The following is a 21126-nucleotide window of genomic DNA, read 5'->3' on the forward strand; positions in this document are numbered from 1 at the left end:
ATTAAATTGGGAATATTCATATTTTACATTTGGTGATTGTAATATTCATAGCAGTTTTGTTCATTTAAAAAAGCCTATACAAACGTTGAGTATGTCAAGATGAATCCACGATATCCAAAAAGGAATTTAAAGATATTTATAATCACTACGACGATGTCCATAATCAGTATAACTTACTGACTAAACCCTTTCTTTTATTGAGTTTCCGAAATTTTTTAATTCGTTTTTCAATAATTTTAAGTTATTTATTAATTTCAAGTTGTTATGCATTAATCTGCTTTAAATACATGTCGTATTATATCAACTCATTCTTTTCGGAACCTCAAATGTTGTCATTATTTATGATATAACTACGCATATGATATATGTTGAGAAATTAACATATGATATTTGTTGAGATATATTATGTCCATAATATACAAACTAAGTTTAGCATAAGTTCAAATATAAATCATAGATAATGAAGATAAAATAGTAGTAACTCTTTATCTTCTAGGGACAGTTGAAATGTTCCGATTACTTGATCAAATGCTTTATATTTGGATTGTTTGATCCATTTACATTTGAAGATTTACATAGCTCAATGTGTTCTTTAATGATATAAAGATAATCTGTTCACTATTAGAACCCCCAAGTATTTCATATACAGATTCAGATAAATTCCTTTTATTTTTTAAATGAAAATAACTGCTACTTAAAGGTTAGGGGTTAATATTTACCCTTAGTTAGGGAGAATATTTAGCTTGAGCAATCGCTGACATTATCTCTCTTCTAAATGATGGTCAGAGACTAGATCCTCTCGAAAATTTTAGGACGATGTTCTTAATTAACGTCACCAAGTTGCCAAGTTACTAGGTTTACCAAATGGAGCAATACTCATGAGCTATTGTAGACCATTGCCAAATGCCCAGAGCTACTACATTTATTTTCTTACTAAATTCAATGATTATTTGTAACAAAAAGGGGTATTAAGATTAGATATAACTCATGACTCAATGATTCCTGAAATTGACCATAGAAGACCATAGATTAATCTTCTTCATTTTAAAGGTTACAGTGATCTTAGCGTAACAACTTTTGTGTTCCAAGTCATTACGATTAAATTGAATGAATTGAGATTCAAATTGTTTTGACACCCATAATACAGTCCATATCTGGTCACTACTAACTAATTGCCTGTAGTTACAAGAAACAGACCTCAAAAGAATGCTTTAAGGAAAGATAACCAACGACAAATCGTTCTAGGAAACGGTTGAATTTTTCCAATAAATTGTTGTTTAATTGAATATTTATGGAGTAACGTGTTACTAAAGTAACTCAAAATTTCGTGTAACTCAAATTTAAAGAAATTTATAGTCGAATAATATTTTAGACCAATAGAGATAGTATATGAGCGTAAACCAAGCTGCTACATCAATGAACCAGCATGCTATTAGTTTCAGGGTGGTGGCAGTGGTGGCAGGCAACAGTGATGCTGTGACCCTCTCGAACCTTAAGCCAGATACGCAGTATCAACTCACAGTAGCTGCTGTCTGGGCGGGAAGGAAGTATCGAAGTAGGCCTATAGTCTTCCGAACCCTCGGTAAGTAATAAGCACTAAATATACTTTATATTATACTGTTTATGATATTATATAGTCTATGATCAGTCTTCAGACGATTAGTTTTTTGTATGTATTTTAATCAACCACGAATTGGACGAGACTAACTGGACGAGAATCAACCTCATATTCTTAAGGGACTTTCCAAGGATTACGAACTTCTAAAGCATAATAATATGATTGACTACTGTCAATTGAGCTAATTTAATAACATATATGCTTGCAACAGAATAAAGTAACTCAGTAACAGGGTGTAACAGATGTAAAGTCATCATTTTGCATGAGAACACGCAACCAGAGGTTGCAAGAGTTACGAAGGTACCCCTCCTAATATGATGAAAAATATTTTGATCATATAGGTTGTACCAATTTCTCTCAATAGATTCCTTCCTATTAAGATGTTAAAAATGACCGAGCCTAATAAACACAAGAAAATATATTCAAATTAGCAACTAAATAACTGAAACACTTTTCCTACACCCAATATTAAGGAGTTAATACCTTAAGACTGCAAAACAGGGGGAGTCGGCGATAAAGGGAGAGGGGAAGGGACTTCCTAAAAGGAAAGTTCTTTATCTTGTTTATTTGGTTATTTCCTCGAAGTTAAATATTTAAAGATTACCGTCAAGTTCGAGTGGATGCTGCCGCGTACTTTTGTTGATACAGATTTTTATAAATCCTCAGAAACTTCCGAGATATGCCGGTAAACATCTATTGATTTTGTAAAGTCTCCGAAGATTTTACATCCAAGGTCAATTAACTTTTAAAACATGGCGTCAGTTGAATTGATCTTAGATGAAACTAATTAAAAAACTTTTATTTTTTGTTGTTCAGTCACTTAAATATCAATTTGACATTGGAAACATTGTTATTCCATCTCTTGTCTATACATATATTCACCATATAACTAATGTTTTGTGCAAATAGCAACAAACTTGTAAAGCCAAATCCACTTCTAGATTAAAAAATCTTAGGCATCAATGCAGTATTTTACTAAATACCAGTAATATATTTGTACACAAGTTTTGTGCGTGGTATATACAAGATTTAGTTGAATGATAAAGCTTTTACATTAACGTAGTTACAATTTACGACACCATGTAGCATAACCTGTACCCAATCTCTGAAATCCTACCAATTTGTGATGGATAACAACTAAATATACTCAGGTGAATTGAAAAAAGGTATCTGATAAAAAAAGTACGGTGTTTACTGGATTTTAATGGTCGGAACATTAAAAAGTAAACGGCTATCGAGGTTTGTTTTATGAAGCTCCTTAGAAAAGCTCAGAGAACGTATTTATTTTTATGAGGAAATTTTCTCCAGAATGCGGTCTCTAAATAAACAAGTGTAGGTGGGATACGGGAAGGAAGCTTTTATTCCTTTACAGGCAATGGAATTTATTGGGGCGCTGATATTTCCACACCGTATTTTTTTCATTGAATAATTAACTTTTCTAGTTTGCATATGGTAGGTCATTCACTAAGTTCACCAAAGTTACTTTAGTTTATTTAAAAAGATAATGGTATACAACTAACTGTTCATTATCTACTAATTTTTCCTTGATATTTTTCTTCATGGCCGGATATTTCAGACACAAACATAATTAGTGTTTGATGGAATTCCTTCACTAAATGTTGGTACACTAAAGTCTTTGAGGGTTTCCTAATTTATAACATACCCCGAGCCTTAACAATACTCCAAGGAACTTTGTTTTGATGATATTGATGACGGATATACAAAGTGGGGTAAAAGACCTGCTACCATTTTGATTGCTCTTTGCTCAAGGCAATAACAAATAAGTTTGGTTTCACAAAAAGTTTACTTGGTCTTTTAAAAAACGTGATTTTAAAAATTAATAAATAAATTTAAAAAAAAACCATAAGTAAAAGTCTGGTGCTGTTTAATCCGCAGATCTGGGCGCTCATGCTAAATCGCCACTTCGCGAAGTTAATCACCGTGGAAAAACATCATTCAATAATTGAATTGTTGAACGAGCTGTGTGTGCTGTGGCCCCGTCTTGCTGAAACCACATATTCTCTAGTCCTTGCTCTTTCATTTCAGGCACAAGAAAATTTCGAATCATGTCTTGGTACCGTTCGGCAGTACAAGGAATAGCAACACCTTGGTCATTTTCAAAAAAATAGGGACCAATGATGTTTCCAGTATGAATACCACATCATACAGTTGTTTTCAGTGTATGCAATCATGTCTCATCAATTAATTAAGGATTCTGTGTTCCCCAAAATCGACTGTTCTGTTTATTGACGGGGCCACTGAGAGAAAAATGGGCTTCATTCATTATAATCTTCAATTTCAACAGACTGCCTTAGGATTGCATTACTCAACTGCACTCAACTCACTGATCAGGATCTTTGGGTAACATTTTCCAATCAGTTTTCAAAATTCGTTTAAAACTGCGTGCAGAAATGTGTAACTGCGAACCACGTCTCCGAGCTAGTGCCACATTTTCAGCGTTAGGAGTCCGTTTTTTCTTTTCAGAACGAACTTTATGCCGTCGTACTGTACTGTCGAATATTCACTTGTAAACGATACATTTCCGCTGAGTGGCTATAATGGAACGATTATTTTCAATAAATACTATTCAATAGGAGCTATTTCTGTTGGTTCTTATGAAACTCAGTCAAACGTTACATAACAAAGATAGCGCTCAATCGAAATGTCATCGATACTTTTGCCCCACCTTATATCTTTGGTAAACGTCAGAGTTGCACACCAGGTCCACATCGGCTTCAATTTTTATTATATACCGGATAACTCTGTCACATCACCTATGTCTATCTTGCAATTAACAACAGCCTCTTCTTGTATAACCATCAGGTGTTTTGTTAAGTCTGAATGAAGAGACGTTTCAAATTCTTCGACGGTAGTACGCTTCAGTGTTGGATTGTGAGCGTAACGCCTGTCAATTTCCCTATCCGCATTACCCATAAAATAAATTTGTAAGAATTTATGATCTGCATCTGATAGCGTGGTATCACTGGGCGATCACTCCTAGTAGGTGATAAATTTGTTCTTATATCTGTAAGTGTTTAAGATTTTTCACTCATAGATATTTGGCAACCAACGAATTGTCAATCCTTTGTGATAGTGAAACTTTTAATTATAAAATGTTCGTTTTCATCATTTTTTAGGAAATATTGCATATCTTCTAGTATACAAACCTTCCCTGGACTTCCACAAATATTTACAAAACAAAATTAGCTAAATCGGTTCAGTCGTTCTCGAGTTTTAACAAAACTAAGGAACATAAATTCATTTTTATGCATATATAGATGACAATTCGTTGTTACGTGATAAATCGGTCATTATTTTCAAGCAGCCCCACGTTTTTTACAGTTTCATACAGATTTCTCTACTATTTTCTCCTTAACATGATCTTTTATACAACTTCACGATCACGTTTTTGAAGTTTGAAGATGTAATTTGGATCATAATAGATCCAATCCTCTAAACAGGAAAGAGAATATGTATATTTATACCAGCAGTATGTTTACAAATAATATTATAATAGAATATAATAGATACTCTAATCTTACCACTAAAACCGGGTATTCAGTAGGAATTTGAGTTAATCTAAGTTAATAGTCGACACACAATGTATGCCGTATCGTATTATTTTAAGCCGTTTATTCCGGCTCCTGACAGTTCTAATTTAAAACGCACAAAGCCGGAGTGACACGGTACCGTGTTTTCAATGGAAGAACTAAATAAACTGGTTACATTTTTAATAACAAGGTCCCAGCTTGGAAGGTAAACAAACTGCGTGAGCCAACAAACTAAATAATGTATAACGTATTATTGCTTGCTTCATATTTCCGGATGTTTAAACATACAAATAATCATGTGTGTAGCGCGTAATTGTAACTTCTACGCCTACAGAAGAATATATAATATAGCCAGTGTTTTATTTCATGTTTTATATGATATACATTCATATATGAACTAAAAGATGATATTTTTCTAGAATATCAGATTTTTACATCTACTTCGGTTCTTTCAGTTACAGCGTGGATCTTGAGAAATTTCATTCTCTTACCATGCTTGCAAAAGAATTAATAATACTATTTCGACTGCTTTGTTCAATGTTTTATATAGTATATTCAAAGTTTATTTGCATATACGTCATCAGTATGTTTTTATATAGAATATTTTCCTTCTCATTTTATTCTAGTTAAAAAGAAACACAATGCTGCCTGATTAGTTGGAACTTGTAAACGAATGAGCCTATCAAAGTCGTCCTGTTTTCAGACGGGCAAAGTCTTTGGGCAAAGTCCTTATATATATTGTAGTTACGAATATACCATGAAGCTTCAACAATAGCTTGCAGTACCCTATATTGGAATCTTGTTATAATAATTTTAATGCTTTGGCTTTTACTACCGTGGACTTGAAAACCATAAGACCACACACTTTGGTTTCAAAACTTATTGGTAGAGCAAAATCTTGTTATATAGTAACAGAACTGAATAGGAAACTTTAAACATTTTTTGTTATTCGGCTTCAGTTCTTAAAATTTTTTCTTAAAATGTGGATTCCACAAGATATTTGGCTGCATTTCTATATGGGACTATTTGCTGATTTATATACACTGGCGTGTACTTTATTCAGTTTGATGCGCCATTTTTCTGTAACTTTTCGGTTGATTCAGTATCCTTACCACCAATGATTAGGATTACAAAGTCATCTGCAAATGTAGCAATATTTTCAATCAATTAAAAATAGGCAAGTCCCAAGTGGACACCAGATAAAGAATAGCCCAATATTTATGTATTATTATTTATTAGTTACCTATTTCCAGTTTCCTCAAGTCAATATAGGCATCTTTATCTTTTCTTCATCTTTTCTTCCTTATATTATCTGTTTCTAATTACAGGATATGCATTGAGAAAGCCCATTCTTTTGTAACGCTTATAAAATAGTATATAATATTATTTGGACTTTTTGTTTAATGTTTTATACGACTCTCTTCATGTTTCAGGCAAAAATAATAATACTGTACTGGAATCACATAATTTTATAATAATTTAGTTCCGATATTATATAATTCCAGTTACAATATACTAAAGTGGGGATAGTGGAGAGAGATTATGCGAGTTTACCCATCAATTATGATTTTCTTTCGAAGCAATATTTGTGGCAGAATAATTCTGATTTTGAACGGAGATATATCGTGAAGAGTAGAGGAATAGAATAAAGAACCACAGAATTTTATATGTCCTCAGATATACTTTGAAACACCCTAATATATATATTAATTGGCATAGCAAACATTTTGCCTCCCTAAAGAAAATGGGGACACCTGGAGGCGTGAAATTCTGCAGAGTTAAAGCTTATATCGAGGAAGAATATTTAGGCCAAATATTTCTGTGCTACATGCCCTACCAATAAATATACTCCCTCAAAAGGAAAAACGCCCAAATCAAGCAACCTGGAATAGCTGTCAGATCACTGATACAAAATATATAAGGAAACCCAGCGGGTAGCCGTGCGGGCTAAGAGTTTAGCTCGCCAATAATAAAGTACTAGGATCGAGTCTCGCTAGAAATAAAGTTTTTTTAAGTTTATAAAATAAAATAAATGATAGTGTTCATTAAAATTAAGTGAATGTTTGTTTTCTACATTCGATATTATATCTACACTAAAAGTGAGTGGAAAAAATATTATTAAACGAAGCTATTAAATTTTAAGCAGTATTATTTAAGATGTTGTGTTACTTTTGGTTATTCTCCTATTGTTGGAATTATTAAAAAGTTATGGCAAGTTTTATAATCTATCTAAAGTAGTAAATATCCTAACAGGTGTGCTGCAAGTTAACATGATAAAACGATCAGGGTGATCTTATAATTATATACGAAGATTTCCATCGCCCGGTAAATAAAATTCGTTAGCTGATAGAGAAGTCTCGTTTCTCGAATCGACAACATTTTCTCCCTCCCTCTGTTGTGATCGATTTCGGATGGAGTGCGTTGTTTTAATTCATCGAAAACAACGGACCGGGTCGTAAATTATTGAAAAAGCTGCCCTTTTTTTCCTTGTTGCGGCCGACTAATTGACAGGTTCGTCCGATATCGGTTCGGATCCGGAGCGAGTTGCGTGCACGCGTGTGCGTGAGCCTCCGAACGGTCGTTCCCTTTTGATTAAAACTGCTTTTTTGTGTGTCGAAATTGAAACTGTTCCCGTCACTTAGTCCCTTTCTATCTCTGTTGAGGTGTTCTATATTTTATCGGCGTTGGAGTGAGTGGTGTTTGGCTTATGGCTTTCCATTGTTCGGCTGTTTGCTCTATGGAAATTCAGGTATTTATATTATTTTGATTGTGCGATGGATAAATTTACAAATTAACAGCTACATGTCACATCTCCATTATACAGTAAACAAGGTGCTTGAGAAATATATGAATTTATGAATACGAAAGAAAACATAACAGGTCAATTGAAAAGTCCACGGCCTGACACATAGATGGCGATACTAGAATTCCAGATGTTTTTTAGTTAGCCCTAACCCTCAAAGGATGCGTGTATAAATTTGATAACTCTCGGATCATTAGTTTGTGAATTATAACATTTTGAGTGAAGAAACTTTTGTTATTGTTAAAAAAAATAAAAAGGAATTTCGCGTGTATGTTAAAATATTGCTTTTTGAAGGGGAAAAAAAATGTTTGAATCAAAAACTTGACTTGATGCCTAGGTTTCGAATACTGCCCCAGGAAAATCAACCATTAAGGATTGGTATGGTAAGTTTAGACGTGGTGAAATGAGCACCGAAGACGGTGAACGCAGTGAACGCCCAAAACATTTAAAAAATCTACAAAATTGTTTTTAATGACCATACATTGAAATTGAATAAAATAGCAGACACTCTAAAAATATCAACTGAACGTGTATATCATATTAATCACGAATATTTGGGTATGAGAAAGATTTGTGTAAAGTGGCAGCCACGCCAGCTCACTTTTGATCAAGAACAACGACGAGTTTATGATTCGGAGCAGTATTTGAAGACGATTAAGTGTAATAAACGCAAGTTTTTGCATCGATATGTGACAATGAATGAAACGTGGCTCCATCATTTCACTCTGAAGTCCAATGGACAGTCATCCGAGTGGACTGCATACGATGAACCCACTCCAAAACGTGAGAAAACGCAACAGTCAGCTGGTAAGGCTATGGCGTCGGTATTTTTTGGGATGCGCATGGAATAATTTTCATTGACTACCTTGAAAAAGGAAGTACCATCAACAGCGACTATTACATAGCGTTATTGGAGGGTTTGAAGGACGAAATCGCCAAAAAACTGCCGTATTTGAAGAAATAGGAAGTGCTGCTTCACCAAGACAATGCATCGTGTCACAAGTTAGTGAAAACGATGGCAAAAATCCATGAATTGGGCTTAGAATTGCTTCCTCATCCAATGTATTATCCAGATCTGTCTCCCAGCGACTATTTCCTGTTCTCATATCTCAAAAGCATGTTCGCTAGGATGACATTTTCGCCGATTGAAGAGGCGATCGCCGAAACTGAAACCTATTTTGAATCAAAGGACAAATCGTACCACAAAAATGGTATAAAAATGTTGGAGGGTGGCTATAATCAGTGTATCACCTTTGAAGGGAATTTTGTTGAACAACAAAAACTAATTTTTCAAAAAAATGTGTTTTAATATGGTAGGCCGGGGACTATTCAATTGATTTATTAGATATTAAATGTTACTATTCTTTTCATATATATGATCTAAAAATAACAATTATGTGCTGTTATAACTGTGATTTTTATATTGATTTAATGCTTTAGGTTTTAACTCTACACTGATTTTAACCTGTTAAAACTTCTTCTAATTCACTAACTACTACATCAAAGCAATTATCGTAGAATTGTATTGTCTTGCAGAACCTCCTAGATCATCTCCTCAACAAGACTCTATGGCTGTGGTGGCTGGCGCGGGCGCTACGACTATAAATCCAACAGACCCACCAACTACGAAAGAGCCGTACACTGAGGACGATATACCGGTCGAATATCCACAGACAAGTTCAACGGTAGGTAACAATAATTGCTTTAAGCAACTTCCGCCACGCAGGGCCCTCCCTTATCTGCGTCTCCGAATTTGTTCCTCAGTTGTATACTGATTGATATATCTCAAAGGAATTACTTTTCATTTCTGGTACCATCTAGAAGAGAAACCTGTAGAATTTGCTTTAAGAATTGCATTTTAATGACCTGATGCCTGTAGATATTAGGGGTCTCAGAGCCAGGGATTGGTGGGATAGACATTCGGAAGAAGCGGGTTTTGATCTTGGTTGCAATATTTCCCCCTTTCCACACCCACCATCTTAGAGAACCAAAAGCTCCTGCAGCTTATTGATTCAGCTGTATGTGCCACTTTTTCTGTATTACTGGCCTTCTTGTTTGGAAATATGTATAACAGGAAGCGCTGAACTTTTGGTCATCTAAGTTAACACACGTAATTCTGACTAAGCTATAAGTTAACTGAGTACTATACTTACAATAAAGAGACATGGAATGGTAGCTTCCTTTTATAAATTTGTAGCCAAGATCCGTGGGTCTTATCCGCTTGAGAAAAACCACTATACACGCCAAGTGGGAACATTTGTTACTTTATTACTAAGGGAGATTAAAAAGTACAATTTCAATGATATATCTATATTACAGGAGAAATTGGAAGAAAGAATTTTAATAAAATATTCCATTGAAATGTTAGTTAATATTTTTATAAAACATTTTCAAAATTATCAAAAAACAATATCTAACCTGACAACTGGAAACTTGTTTCCTAACTATATACTGTTGTTGCCTTAAATATAATAAACTAATAAACTTAGATAGACTTGTTGATGACTTTTTTATATGTATATGTATAGAAACACAATCCATGTTATATGTGGTAATGCAAAATTTACCATTTTTGTCTTTTCCAATCCTAGTTATTGTTCCATCCTCCACAGCAATCAACACCTAATTATTATTTTCATTATTTTACTGCCTTCAATAGGTTAAGACAAAAGGTCTATGACTATACACATATAACATATTTTAAATCATTTATTGACGTAGAAGTCACAGACATTCTATTAAAATTACGACTAGATATTGCATCTTGGTTAAACAATGCTCTTAGATATCTGGGTCAATAATCATCTAGTTTTTAAATTCACGGAACAAACCTTCCTGTCGGGAAGCTTAATGTGCTAGACCCTTTATCATATTTGAAGCTTCATATCCAGAAAAACAAAACTCTTATTCTGTTTCTACATTTAATTAAATGATATTTACCTTAGATGCTACAAAACTATCGTAACAACAACACATTGATTTAAAATTATACATAATAGGGAAAAAGAACCATATAATCTAAGATGTCTTATACAATTCGAAAACGAAACAAAAAAGAAACCTGTAAATTCATGGGTTTGTACCTGAAGTTCTTTAATGAAAATGTACACATTTATGATGCTTTCATTGTCACTTTTATATTGCAGGTGCGGGGTGTAGAAATAGGTATAGTTCTTCTGGTGCTGGTGGTTTGGATAGCGGCCATAGCGCTATTCTTTAACCGCTGGGGAAAAATAAGAATGTTGCTGCCATATCAGCCGGACTACAAGCAGGAACAGCTCAAAGTGCCGGGGACGGCAGCATGCGCTGCTGCGGTGGCTGCCGGTAACACCTGTACTCACCATGGAACAACAAACATATGTCAGCAGGTATTCAGCTTCGTATCCTGAGACAATATCAGGGAAACAGTTTTTTATACATCTAATATTGTTTCGACAGTTTTAAAAACATCTCAATATCAAACTTCAATCTTTTGAGTAACAGAATACGGTGTTGTTATACCGCTAAGTACAAGACGTATCAGAAAACTGTTTTCCATTCAAAATAACTGTACATATATCCAAAAAGATTTAATAAAGCTGCCTAAAATTAATCTGAAGTATATTTTAAAAAATCTTAATGTTAACAATCTTATAATAACATATACATCTTAATTACATCAATTAATACTAATAATTGGTTATAATTTACTGTAGAACAGTAATTTCAAATATCATGATTGGTATTTAGTTTTAAGGGATTTTGTTATTTGTTGTTTAATCTCAGAGAGTCGAATGAATAATTTAAAGTGTTCAAAAGTTTAAATATATATAATGTCTATTCGGCAACCAATGCCATTCTCCTTGGATCTTCTAACGCTCCCTGTATATATTTTTCTTGTAATGTTCTTTTATTGTCTTCGTTATCTTGTGAGCGAATCATTGCATTCTGTTGTAAAACACTTCCTGCAACCTTTATAAAAGAATTAGTGTCCATTCTTTCCTACACTATGCATACAAGCTTACACAGTTTTTCATTATATACTCTGGCCAGCTATGGACATATCTATTCAAACAATTCAACAATTATAATTTACTTCAAACTTACCTGAGTATAAAATAAATAACAAAAAAATAATTATATTACCTCAACAAACTTTGTAAACATAACATGTCAATTAAAAAGTCTCCGGCCTATCATAGTAAAATAAAATGTTTTGGCAAAATTAATATTTTTTATTCAATATAATTCCCTTCAAGGGTGATACACTGATTATAACGACCCTGCAACTTTTCGATACAATTTTTGTAATACGATTTGTCCTTTGCTTCAAAATAGGCCTCAGTTTCGGCGATCACCTCTTCATTCAACGAAAATTTCTTCCCAGCGAGCATTCTTTTGAGAAATAAGTACAGGAGATAGTCGATGGTGGCCAAATCTGGTGAATGAGGAAGCAATTCGAAGCCCAATTCATGGATTTTTGCTATCGTTTTCACTGACTGGTGACAAGGTGCATTGTCTTGGTGAAGCAGCATTTTCTTTTTCTTCAAATGCGGCCGTTTTTCGGCGATTTCGTGCTTCAAACGGTCCAAAAACGTTATGTAATAGGCGCTGTTGATGGTCCTTCCTTTCTCAAGGTAGTCAATGAAAATTGTACCATGCGCATTCGAAAATACAGACGCCATGAACTTACCAGCCGACTATTGCGTTTTCCCAGCCTTTGGAGCGGGTTGATCGTGTGCAGCCAACTCGGATGACTGTTGATTGGACTTCGGAGTAAAATGATGGAGCCATGTTTCATCCATTGTTACATATTGACGCTAAAACTCAGGTTTATTTAGCTTGATCATCTTCAAACACTGCTCCGAATCATCAACTCGTCGTTGTTTTTCTCATACCCAGATATTCGTCAATGATTTGATGTACACGATCAGTTGATGTCTTTAGAGTCGCTGCTATTTCATTAAATTTAAATTCAAAATAATTTTGTGGAGTGTTTTAATGTTTTCGTCGGTAACAATCTCTTTTGGGCGTCCACTGCGTTCATCGTCTTCGGTACTCATTTTACCTCGGGTAAACTTAGCATACCAATCCTTGTTGGTTGATTTTCCTGGGGCAGTGCCCGAAAATTCGGCATCAAACCAAGTTTTTGCTTCAACTGTATTTTTTCACTTCAAAAAGAAATATTTTATCAACACGCGAAATTCCTTTTTATCCATTTTTTCACAATAACAAAAGTTGCTTCACTCAAAATGCATGCATCTTTTGAGGGTTAGGGCTAACCAAAAACATATGGATCTATGTCCAGTAGCTCCATCTATGTGTCAAGCCGGCTACATTTCCATTGGCCTATATGTATATTTTACGATATTCCGAATTATTTTCTGCTTTACTACTTTTTGCCCATGCCTTGAGGAATACTGAGCATGCTCTTTAAACAACTTTCTTGCTCTGATACCTTTCCAATGTTTCTATATTGCTGTTGCTTGCTGTCTCCCGTAATGCAATGCCATACATCCAGATCAACTTGATGATAGTTTTGCATATCTTAATTTTGCTCTCATTGGTTTAACGGGAGTGAAAAAGCAAGCATTGACTATCACGGACACTTTAAATTATTTAAACTATAACGAGGATATTGTTAAAGTAAAGCTTCCTGTATTAAATGTATGGGTTAATGCATAATTATAATTAAGTACCATTTCTAAACTACGTCGACAGGTAAAAGACCGAAGAATCGATTAGTTTTTGGCAGACTTGAATGAGCATCGGACATTTTTTGCTTAGACTTTTTTTTGTTGTGTATCGATTTTCCCTAGCGATTTGAGCGATGAACGAGCGGTCCGTAGCGCACCGAGCGGTAACCTCTCTGCTTTTCCGTAGATTTTTTTTTGACCAGTAGGCGATTGAATAACATAGATACCTTCTCACTTTATCATTTTCCATTATTCCCGCCTGCGACCACGAATAGTGCAAAAAGAGGAAGCGGGAAAGGCTGCGCTTGCTCTGTCGCCCGCAGCCGATAGCAGGACCAGTTTGTACTTGTTTTCTCTCCAAGAACAGGAACGGCATGGAGATGGCTGGCGGATACGTCGCAGATATCGATTCCGATTAAAAGTCCACGAACAAAATCGTTTTACACTTATGTCGCTACCTCTTATTTATACACCCGACGATTACCAAGACTCTTCCTTACGGCTTCGGGCGGGCATCGGCTGCAGGAACATGCCTCTGTGAGAAAAAATGGTACATACTATTTTTTACACCTTTTTTACCAAGCGATGTGTCACGTTTGTGTACCACCAGCTTTTTAAAGATATTTTACACATAACATAGATGTGGTGTTTCAAATTATTTTGTTGTACATATATATACATACATATATTTGTTTAAAACTTTCATGAATATCATATGAACCAATCGTTTAAGAATGGTTTCGAAAAACATTTAACTGCAAATGCTAATAGTTAAGAATTTTTATAAAATTAATTAATTTATTTATAATCTTAATAAGACTGTGTGATTTTTTCTTCTAGACCATTAAATAAAATGGATACATCTTGTTAAGTTGTACTTAGTAAGTTGCTGAACTTAGACGGATTTTTTGTAACACGTACCATTTCAAAGTTGTGATAAATTAGAGTACTATAACAGGTCAGTTGAAAAGTCCCTGGCGAACCTACAATAGTAAAACACATTTTTTCGGTAAAACTGTTTTTTTTAATCAACATAATTCCCTTCGAGTGTGATACACTGATTATAGCCACTCTCCAATTATTCGATACCATTATTGTAGTACGATTTGTACTTTGCTTCAAAATAGGCCTCAGTTTCGTCGATCCCCTCTTCATTCCACGAAAATTTCTTCCCAGTGAGCATTCTTTTGAGCTCTGAGGACAGGAGTGGGCCAGATCTGGAGAATACGGTGGATGAGGAAGCAATTCGAAGCCCAATTCATGGATTTTTGTGACCGTTGAAACGGTCCAATAACGCTAGTAATAGTAATGATGATCCTTCCTTTTTCAAGGTAGTCAATGAAAATTATTCCATGCGCATCCCAAAATGCAGACTCCATTAACTTACCAGGCAACTGTAGCGTTTTCCCACGCTTTGGAACCGGTTCATCGCGTGCAGTCCACTCGGATGACTGGTGATTGGACTTCGGAGTGAAATGATGGAGCCATGTTTCATCGATTGTCACATACCGATGCAAAAATTAGGGTTTATTACGCTTGACCATCTTCAAACACTGCTCCGAATCATCAACTTGTCGTTGTTTTTGCTCAAAAGTGAACTCGCGCGGCCCACTTTGCACAGAGCTTTCTCATTCCCAAATATTCGTGAATGATATGATGTACGCATTCAGTGGACATCTTTAGAGTGTCTGCTGTTTATTGACTGAACTTTTTTGCGTTAATAGTTCATTTCCATTTCGAAGAAGCTTCAGCCAAACCTTACCATTTTCATAAAAATAACCTGCTAGTTGTTTTTGATGATTTCAATGGGATATCTGAACTTCCTAAGTTAAAAAACTGATTGTTTCTTGTTTTTTTTTATTGTCAGCTTTTATTTTGAAACATTTTTAACTACTCGCTGCTGTTTACAGAAAAATATAATGTTTGCCTTTGATGTGGCAAAACAATAAAACCGAGACACGAAATAAATAATAATTTTCTTCCAACTAGTTGCCTTTCACTAGTCACAAAATTACATAAATCAAGGACGTTTATTATTTTGGGTTTGTCGATGAAACACAGTTTTATTATTTGACGTCAAATGCCATGTTTGTCAATAGCTATTACGTCGAAATTATACATTCAATATCGAAAATACGAGCGTTGTAATTTTATTCAAAATGTATTCGTGGGTTTTATTATCCAGGGGTGAAATTACGGCCGATGTACAGGCCACAATAGATTTAGTTTGAAAATGTCATATGCTCAGCACCGAAGTCGATCGATAAAAACGATATATATGCTTCAGATTTTGTTTAATCTCTTAAAAACGCCTTTTATCCACTTAGGGTTGTGGGTTTGGTATGTTTATTGTAATATTGGGAACTATCGACTGAAATCGACTACCTACTGTTTAGTAATTGAGTACTTTTACTATCAAGTGTTTCTCTCATATTTTTGGTTCGACTGATTTTTACTACTTTTTACCAGTGACTGTTTTCAGCCGGTATTTTGAGTCCGACTGATTTTGTTAATATTTACTAGCGACTGTTCCAGTCGTGTACCTTTCATGAAAAATAACTTTAAAAATATGTATTTTTTACTAACACCATCCAGGAACCATTTAATATGTCTCATACGATTGACATAAAAGTTCAGAATGTTGTTTGAAGGTCTTCAAAAGCCCACTGGATGAAACACACATCCATTGCCGCGCATCTGTATCAAAAGACTTGTAAACTGAAGTGAACAGGACATCGTGAAAACCCTTCAAAGCAACTAAAATGAAAGCGTTCTACGAAAGATGATCAAAATGCCAAAGAAGCCTTGGGGTTGGTATAAAACGCGCTGCAAATATATTCAGCGATTATGTTATATACAAGATATAGTTTCAAACGTGGGACCTTTGAGATATAGAGAATAATAAGTCAAAAATCGGAATTACTGAGCAATATCAGATGATGTCATAAAAATTATCGATTTTTGGCCATTTTCAGTATTTTAGATGCCAATTCCGTTAAAATGAAGACAGGCTAATGAAAATAACAGGTATTGATAATATATGTATATTTAACGTAAAATTCTTTATATATATATATATATATATATATATATATATATACATACATACATATATATATATATATATATATATATATATATATATATATATATATATATATATATATGTATGTATGGAGGAAAAGTTAATTAACAATAATTGTATACTAACTTTCATACAACCTTCAGTTTCTAATTTATATAATGAAAAATTATTTTTCAAATAATGGGTGGGTTTCTTTTCATGCGTGCATCTTAAAAACTATCAATTCCGGAGCTATTTAATATGGATTTTCATTCCTTTCGCCTCAAAATACATATCTATTAACAATTTCATCATTATCTGATAGGAAAACATTTTTGGTACTTCTTCCCTTACTTAAAATATATTCTCGAAAAAACTAAGGATTGCACTTTCTATTGTATATTATATAAACTATAGATTCTAGAACAATTTAACGTGGATTTTCATTTATTTCAGACCAAAATACATATATTTTGAGACTTCCATCGTTATCGCAGAGATAATAATTTTTGATACATTTTTCATACATGTAGTCGTGAAAATTGTCGATTTTTGTCCATTTTCAGACTTTTTCTCACCATTACCTTTCAAACAATGGCAGGTTAATAAAAATAACAGAAATTATAAAGAATTTTACGCTGAATCGAATGGTGGTACGATAATTTTTATACGACCTTCCATTTTGAAGTTATATAGTGGAAAATATATTTTCGAAAAAAATAAGGATTGCAGTTTCTATTGCATATTATAAAAATTATAGGTTCTAGAACAATTTAACGTGGATTTTCATTTATTTCAGACCAAAATACATATATTTTGAGACTTCCATCGTTATCGTAGAGATAATAATTTGTGATAATTTTTCCATACATATAGTCGTGAAAATTTGCGATTTTTGTCCATTTTCAGGTTTTTTCTCACCATTACCGTTCAAACAATGGCAGCTTAATATAAATGGCAGGAATTATAAAGAATTTTACGCTGAATCGAATGGTGGTACAAAAATTTCTATACGACCTTCCACTTGGAAGTTATAAAGTGGCAAATATATTTTCGAAAAAACGAAGGATTGCAGTTTCTGTTGCATATTATAAAAACTATAAATTCTAGAACAATTTAACGTAGATTTTCATTTATTTCAGACCAAAATACATATATTTTGAGACTTCCATCGTTATCGTAGAGATAATAATTTGTGATAATTTTTCCATACATATAGTCGTGAAAATTTGCGATTTTTGTCCATTTTCAGGTTTTTTCTCACCATTACCGTTCAAACAATGGCAGCTTAATATAAATGGCAGGAATTATAAAGAATTTTACGCTGAATCGAATGGTGGTACAAAAATTTCTATACGACCTTCCACTTGGAAGTTATAAAGTGGCAAATATATTTTCGAAAAAACGAAGGATTGCAGTTTCTGTTGCATATTATAAAAACTATAAATTCTAGAACAATTTAACGTAGATTTTCATTTATTTCAGACCAAAATACATATATTTTGAGACTTCCATCGTATACATATAGTCGTGAAAATTTGCGATTTTTGTCCATTTTCAGATTTTTTCTCACCATTACCTTTCAAACAATGGCAGCTTAATATAAATAGCAGGAGTTATAAAGAATTTTACGCTGAATCGAATGGTGGTACAATAATTTTTATACGACCTTCCACTTGGAAGTTATATAGTGGAAAATATATTTTCGAAAAAAATAAGGATTGCAGTTTCTATTGCATATTATAAAAATTATAGGTTCTAGAACAATTTAACGTGGATTTTCATTTATTTCAGACCAAAATACATATATTTTGAGACTTCCATCGTTATCGTAGAGATAATAATTTGTGATAATTTTTCCATACATATAGTCGTGAAAATTTGCGATTTTTGTCCATTTTCAGGTTTTTTCTCACCATTACCGTTCAAACAATGGCAGCTTAATATAAATGGCAGGAATTATAAAGAATTTTACGCTGAATCGAATGGTGGTACAAAAATTTCTATACGACCTTCCACTTGGAAGTTATAAAGTGGCAAATATATTTTCGAAAAAACGAAGGATTGCAGTTTCTGTTGCATATTATAAAAACTATAAATTCTAGAACAATTTAACGTAGATTTTCATTTATTTCAGACCAAAATACATATATTTTGAGACTTCCATCGTTATCGTAGAGATAATAATTTTTGATACTTTTTCCATACATATAGTCGTAAAAATTTGCGATTTTTGTCCATTTTCAGATTTTTTCTCACCATTACCTTTCAAACAATGGCAGCTTAATATAAATAGCAGGAGTTATAAAGAATTTTACGCTGAATCGAATGGTGGTACAATAATTTTTATACGACCTTCCACTTGGAAGTTATATAGTGGAAAATATATTTTCGAAAAAACTAAGGATTACATTTTCTGTTGCATATTATAAAAACTATAAATTCTAGAACAATTTAACCTGAATTTTCATTTATTTCAGACCAAAATACATATATTTTGAGACTTCCATCGTTATCGTAGAGATAATAATTTTTGATACTTTTTCCATACATATAGTCGTGAAAATTTGCGATTTTTGTCCATTTTCAGATTTTTTCTCACCATTACCTTTCAAACAATGGCAGCTTAATATAAATGGCAGGAGTTATAAAGAATTTTACGCTGAATTGAATGGTGGTACAATAATTTTTATACGACCTTCCACTTGGAAGTTATATAGTGGAAAATATATTTTCGAAAAAACTAAGGATTACATTTTCTGTTGCATATTATAAAAACTATAAATTCTAGAACAATTTAACCTGGATTTTCATTTATTTCAGACCAAAATACATATATTTTGAGACTTCCATCGTTATCGTAGAGATAATAATTTGTGATAATTTTTCCATACATATAGTCGTGAAAATTTGCGATTTTTGTCCATTTTCAGGTTTTTTCTCACCATTACCGTTCAAACAATGGCAGCTTAATATAAATGGCAGGAATTATAAAGAATTTTACGCTGAATCGAATGGTGGTACAAAAATTTCTATACGACCTTCCACTTGGAAGTTATAAAGTGGCAAATATATTTTCGAAAAAACGAAGGATTGCAGTTTCTGTTGCATATTATAAAAACTATAAATTCTAGAACAATTTAACGTAGATTTTCATTTATTTCAGACCAAAATACATATATTTTGAGACTTCCATCGTTATCGTAGAGATAATAATTTTTGATACTTTTTCCATACATATAGTCGTGAAAATTTGCGATTTTTGTCCATTTTCAGATTTTTTCTCACCATTACCTTTCAAACAATGGCAGCTTAATATAAATAGCAGGAGTTATAAAGAATTTTACGCTGAATCGAATGGTGGTACAATAATTTTTATACGACCTTCCACTTGGAAGTTATATAGTGGAAAATATATTTTCGAAAAAACTAAGGATTGCAGTTTCTATTGCATATTATAAAAACTATAGTTTCTAGAACAATTTAACGTGGATTTTCATTTATTTCAGACCAAAATACATATATTTTGAGACTTCCATCGTTATCGTAGAGATAATAATTTGTGATAATTTTTCCATACATATAGTCGTGAAAATTTGCGATTTTTGTCCATTTTCAGGTTTTTTCTCACCATTACCGTTCAAACAATGGCAGCTTAATATAAATGGCAGGAATTATAAAGAATTTTACGCTGAATCGAATGGTGGTACAAAAATTTCTATACGACCTTCCACTTGGAAGTTATAAAGTGGCAAATATATTTTCGAAAAAACGAAGGATTGCAGTTTCTGTTGCATATTATAAAAACTATAAATTCTAGAACAATTTAACGTAGATTTTCATTTATTTCAGACCAAAATACATATATTTTGAGACTTCCATCGTTATCGTAGAGATAATAATTTTTGATACTTTTTCCATACATATAGTCGTGAAAATTTGCGATTTTTGTCCATTTTCAGATTTTTTCCCACCATTACCTTTCAAACAATGGCAGCTTAATATAAATAGCAGGAGTTATAAAGAATTTTACGCTGAATCGAATGGTGGTACAATAATTTTTATACGACCTTCCACTTGGAAGTTATATAGTGGAAAATATATTTTCGAAAAAACTAAGGATTACATTTTCTGTTGCATATTATAAAAACTATAAATTCTAGAACAATTTAACCTGAATTTTCATTTATTTCAGACCAAAATACATATATTTTGAGACTTCCATCGTTATCGTAGAGATAATAATTCTTGATACTTTTTCCATACATATAGTCGTGAAAATTTGCGATTTTTGTCCATTTTCAGATTTTTTCTCACCATTACCTTTCAAACAATGGCAGCTTAATATAAATGGCAGGACTTATAAAGAATTTTACGCTGAATCGAATGGTGGTACAATAATTTTTATACGACCT

At 33.2% G+C, this 21126-nt stretch overlaps 1 protein-coding gene across 7 annotated transcripts in view; it reads left to right on the forward strand.

Moving 5' to 3' along the window:
- Nucleotides 1–21126, forward strand: part of LOC143200173 (fibronectin) — a 154958-nt gene that overhangs the window by 113049 nt on the left and 20783 nt on the right. For 3 of the 7 annotated variants that reach the window (XR_013006652.1, XM_076410581.1, XM_076410580.1), the window contains exons 5-7: nucleotides 1437–1582; nucleotides 9509–9657; nucleotides 11119–11340. Coding sequence is in view for 6 of the 7 variants with exons in the window: in XM_076410581.1 (XP_076266696.1) it covers nucleotides 1437–1582; nucleotides 9509–9657; nucleotides 11119–11340 (517 nt within the window). In the remaining variant the exon portion in view is untranslated. Of the gene's footprint in view, nucleotides 1–1436; nucleotides 1583–9490; nucleotides 9658–11118; nucleotides 11341–13922; nucleotides 14192–21126 lie in introns of those variants that run through there. The other 4 variants (XM_076410578.1, XM_076410584.1, XM_076410582.1 and 1 more) reach the window with 3 other exon arrangements.

This window comes from Rhynchophorus ferrugineus, unplaced genomic scaffold, assembly GCF_030347505.1.
Source record: "Rhynchophorus ferrugineus isolate W39M unplaced genomic scaffold, kcgeb_rfMv2 rfM7, whole genome shotgun sequence".
Classification (NCBI taxonomy): domain Eukaryota; kingdom Metazoa; phylum Arthropoda; class Insecta; order Coleoptera; family Curculionidae; genus Rhynchophorus; species Rhynchophorus ferrugineus.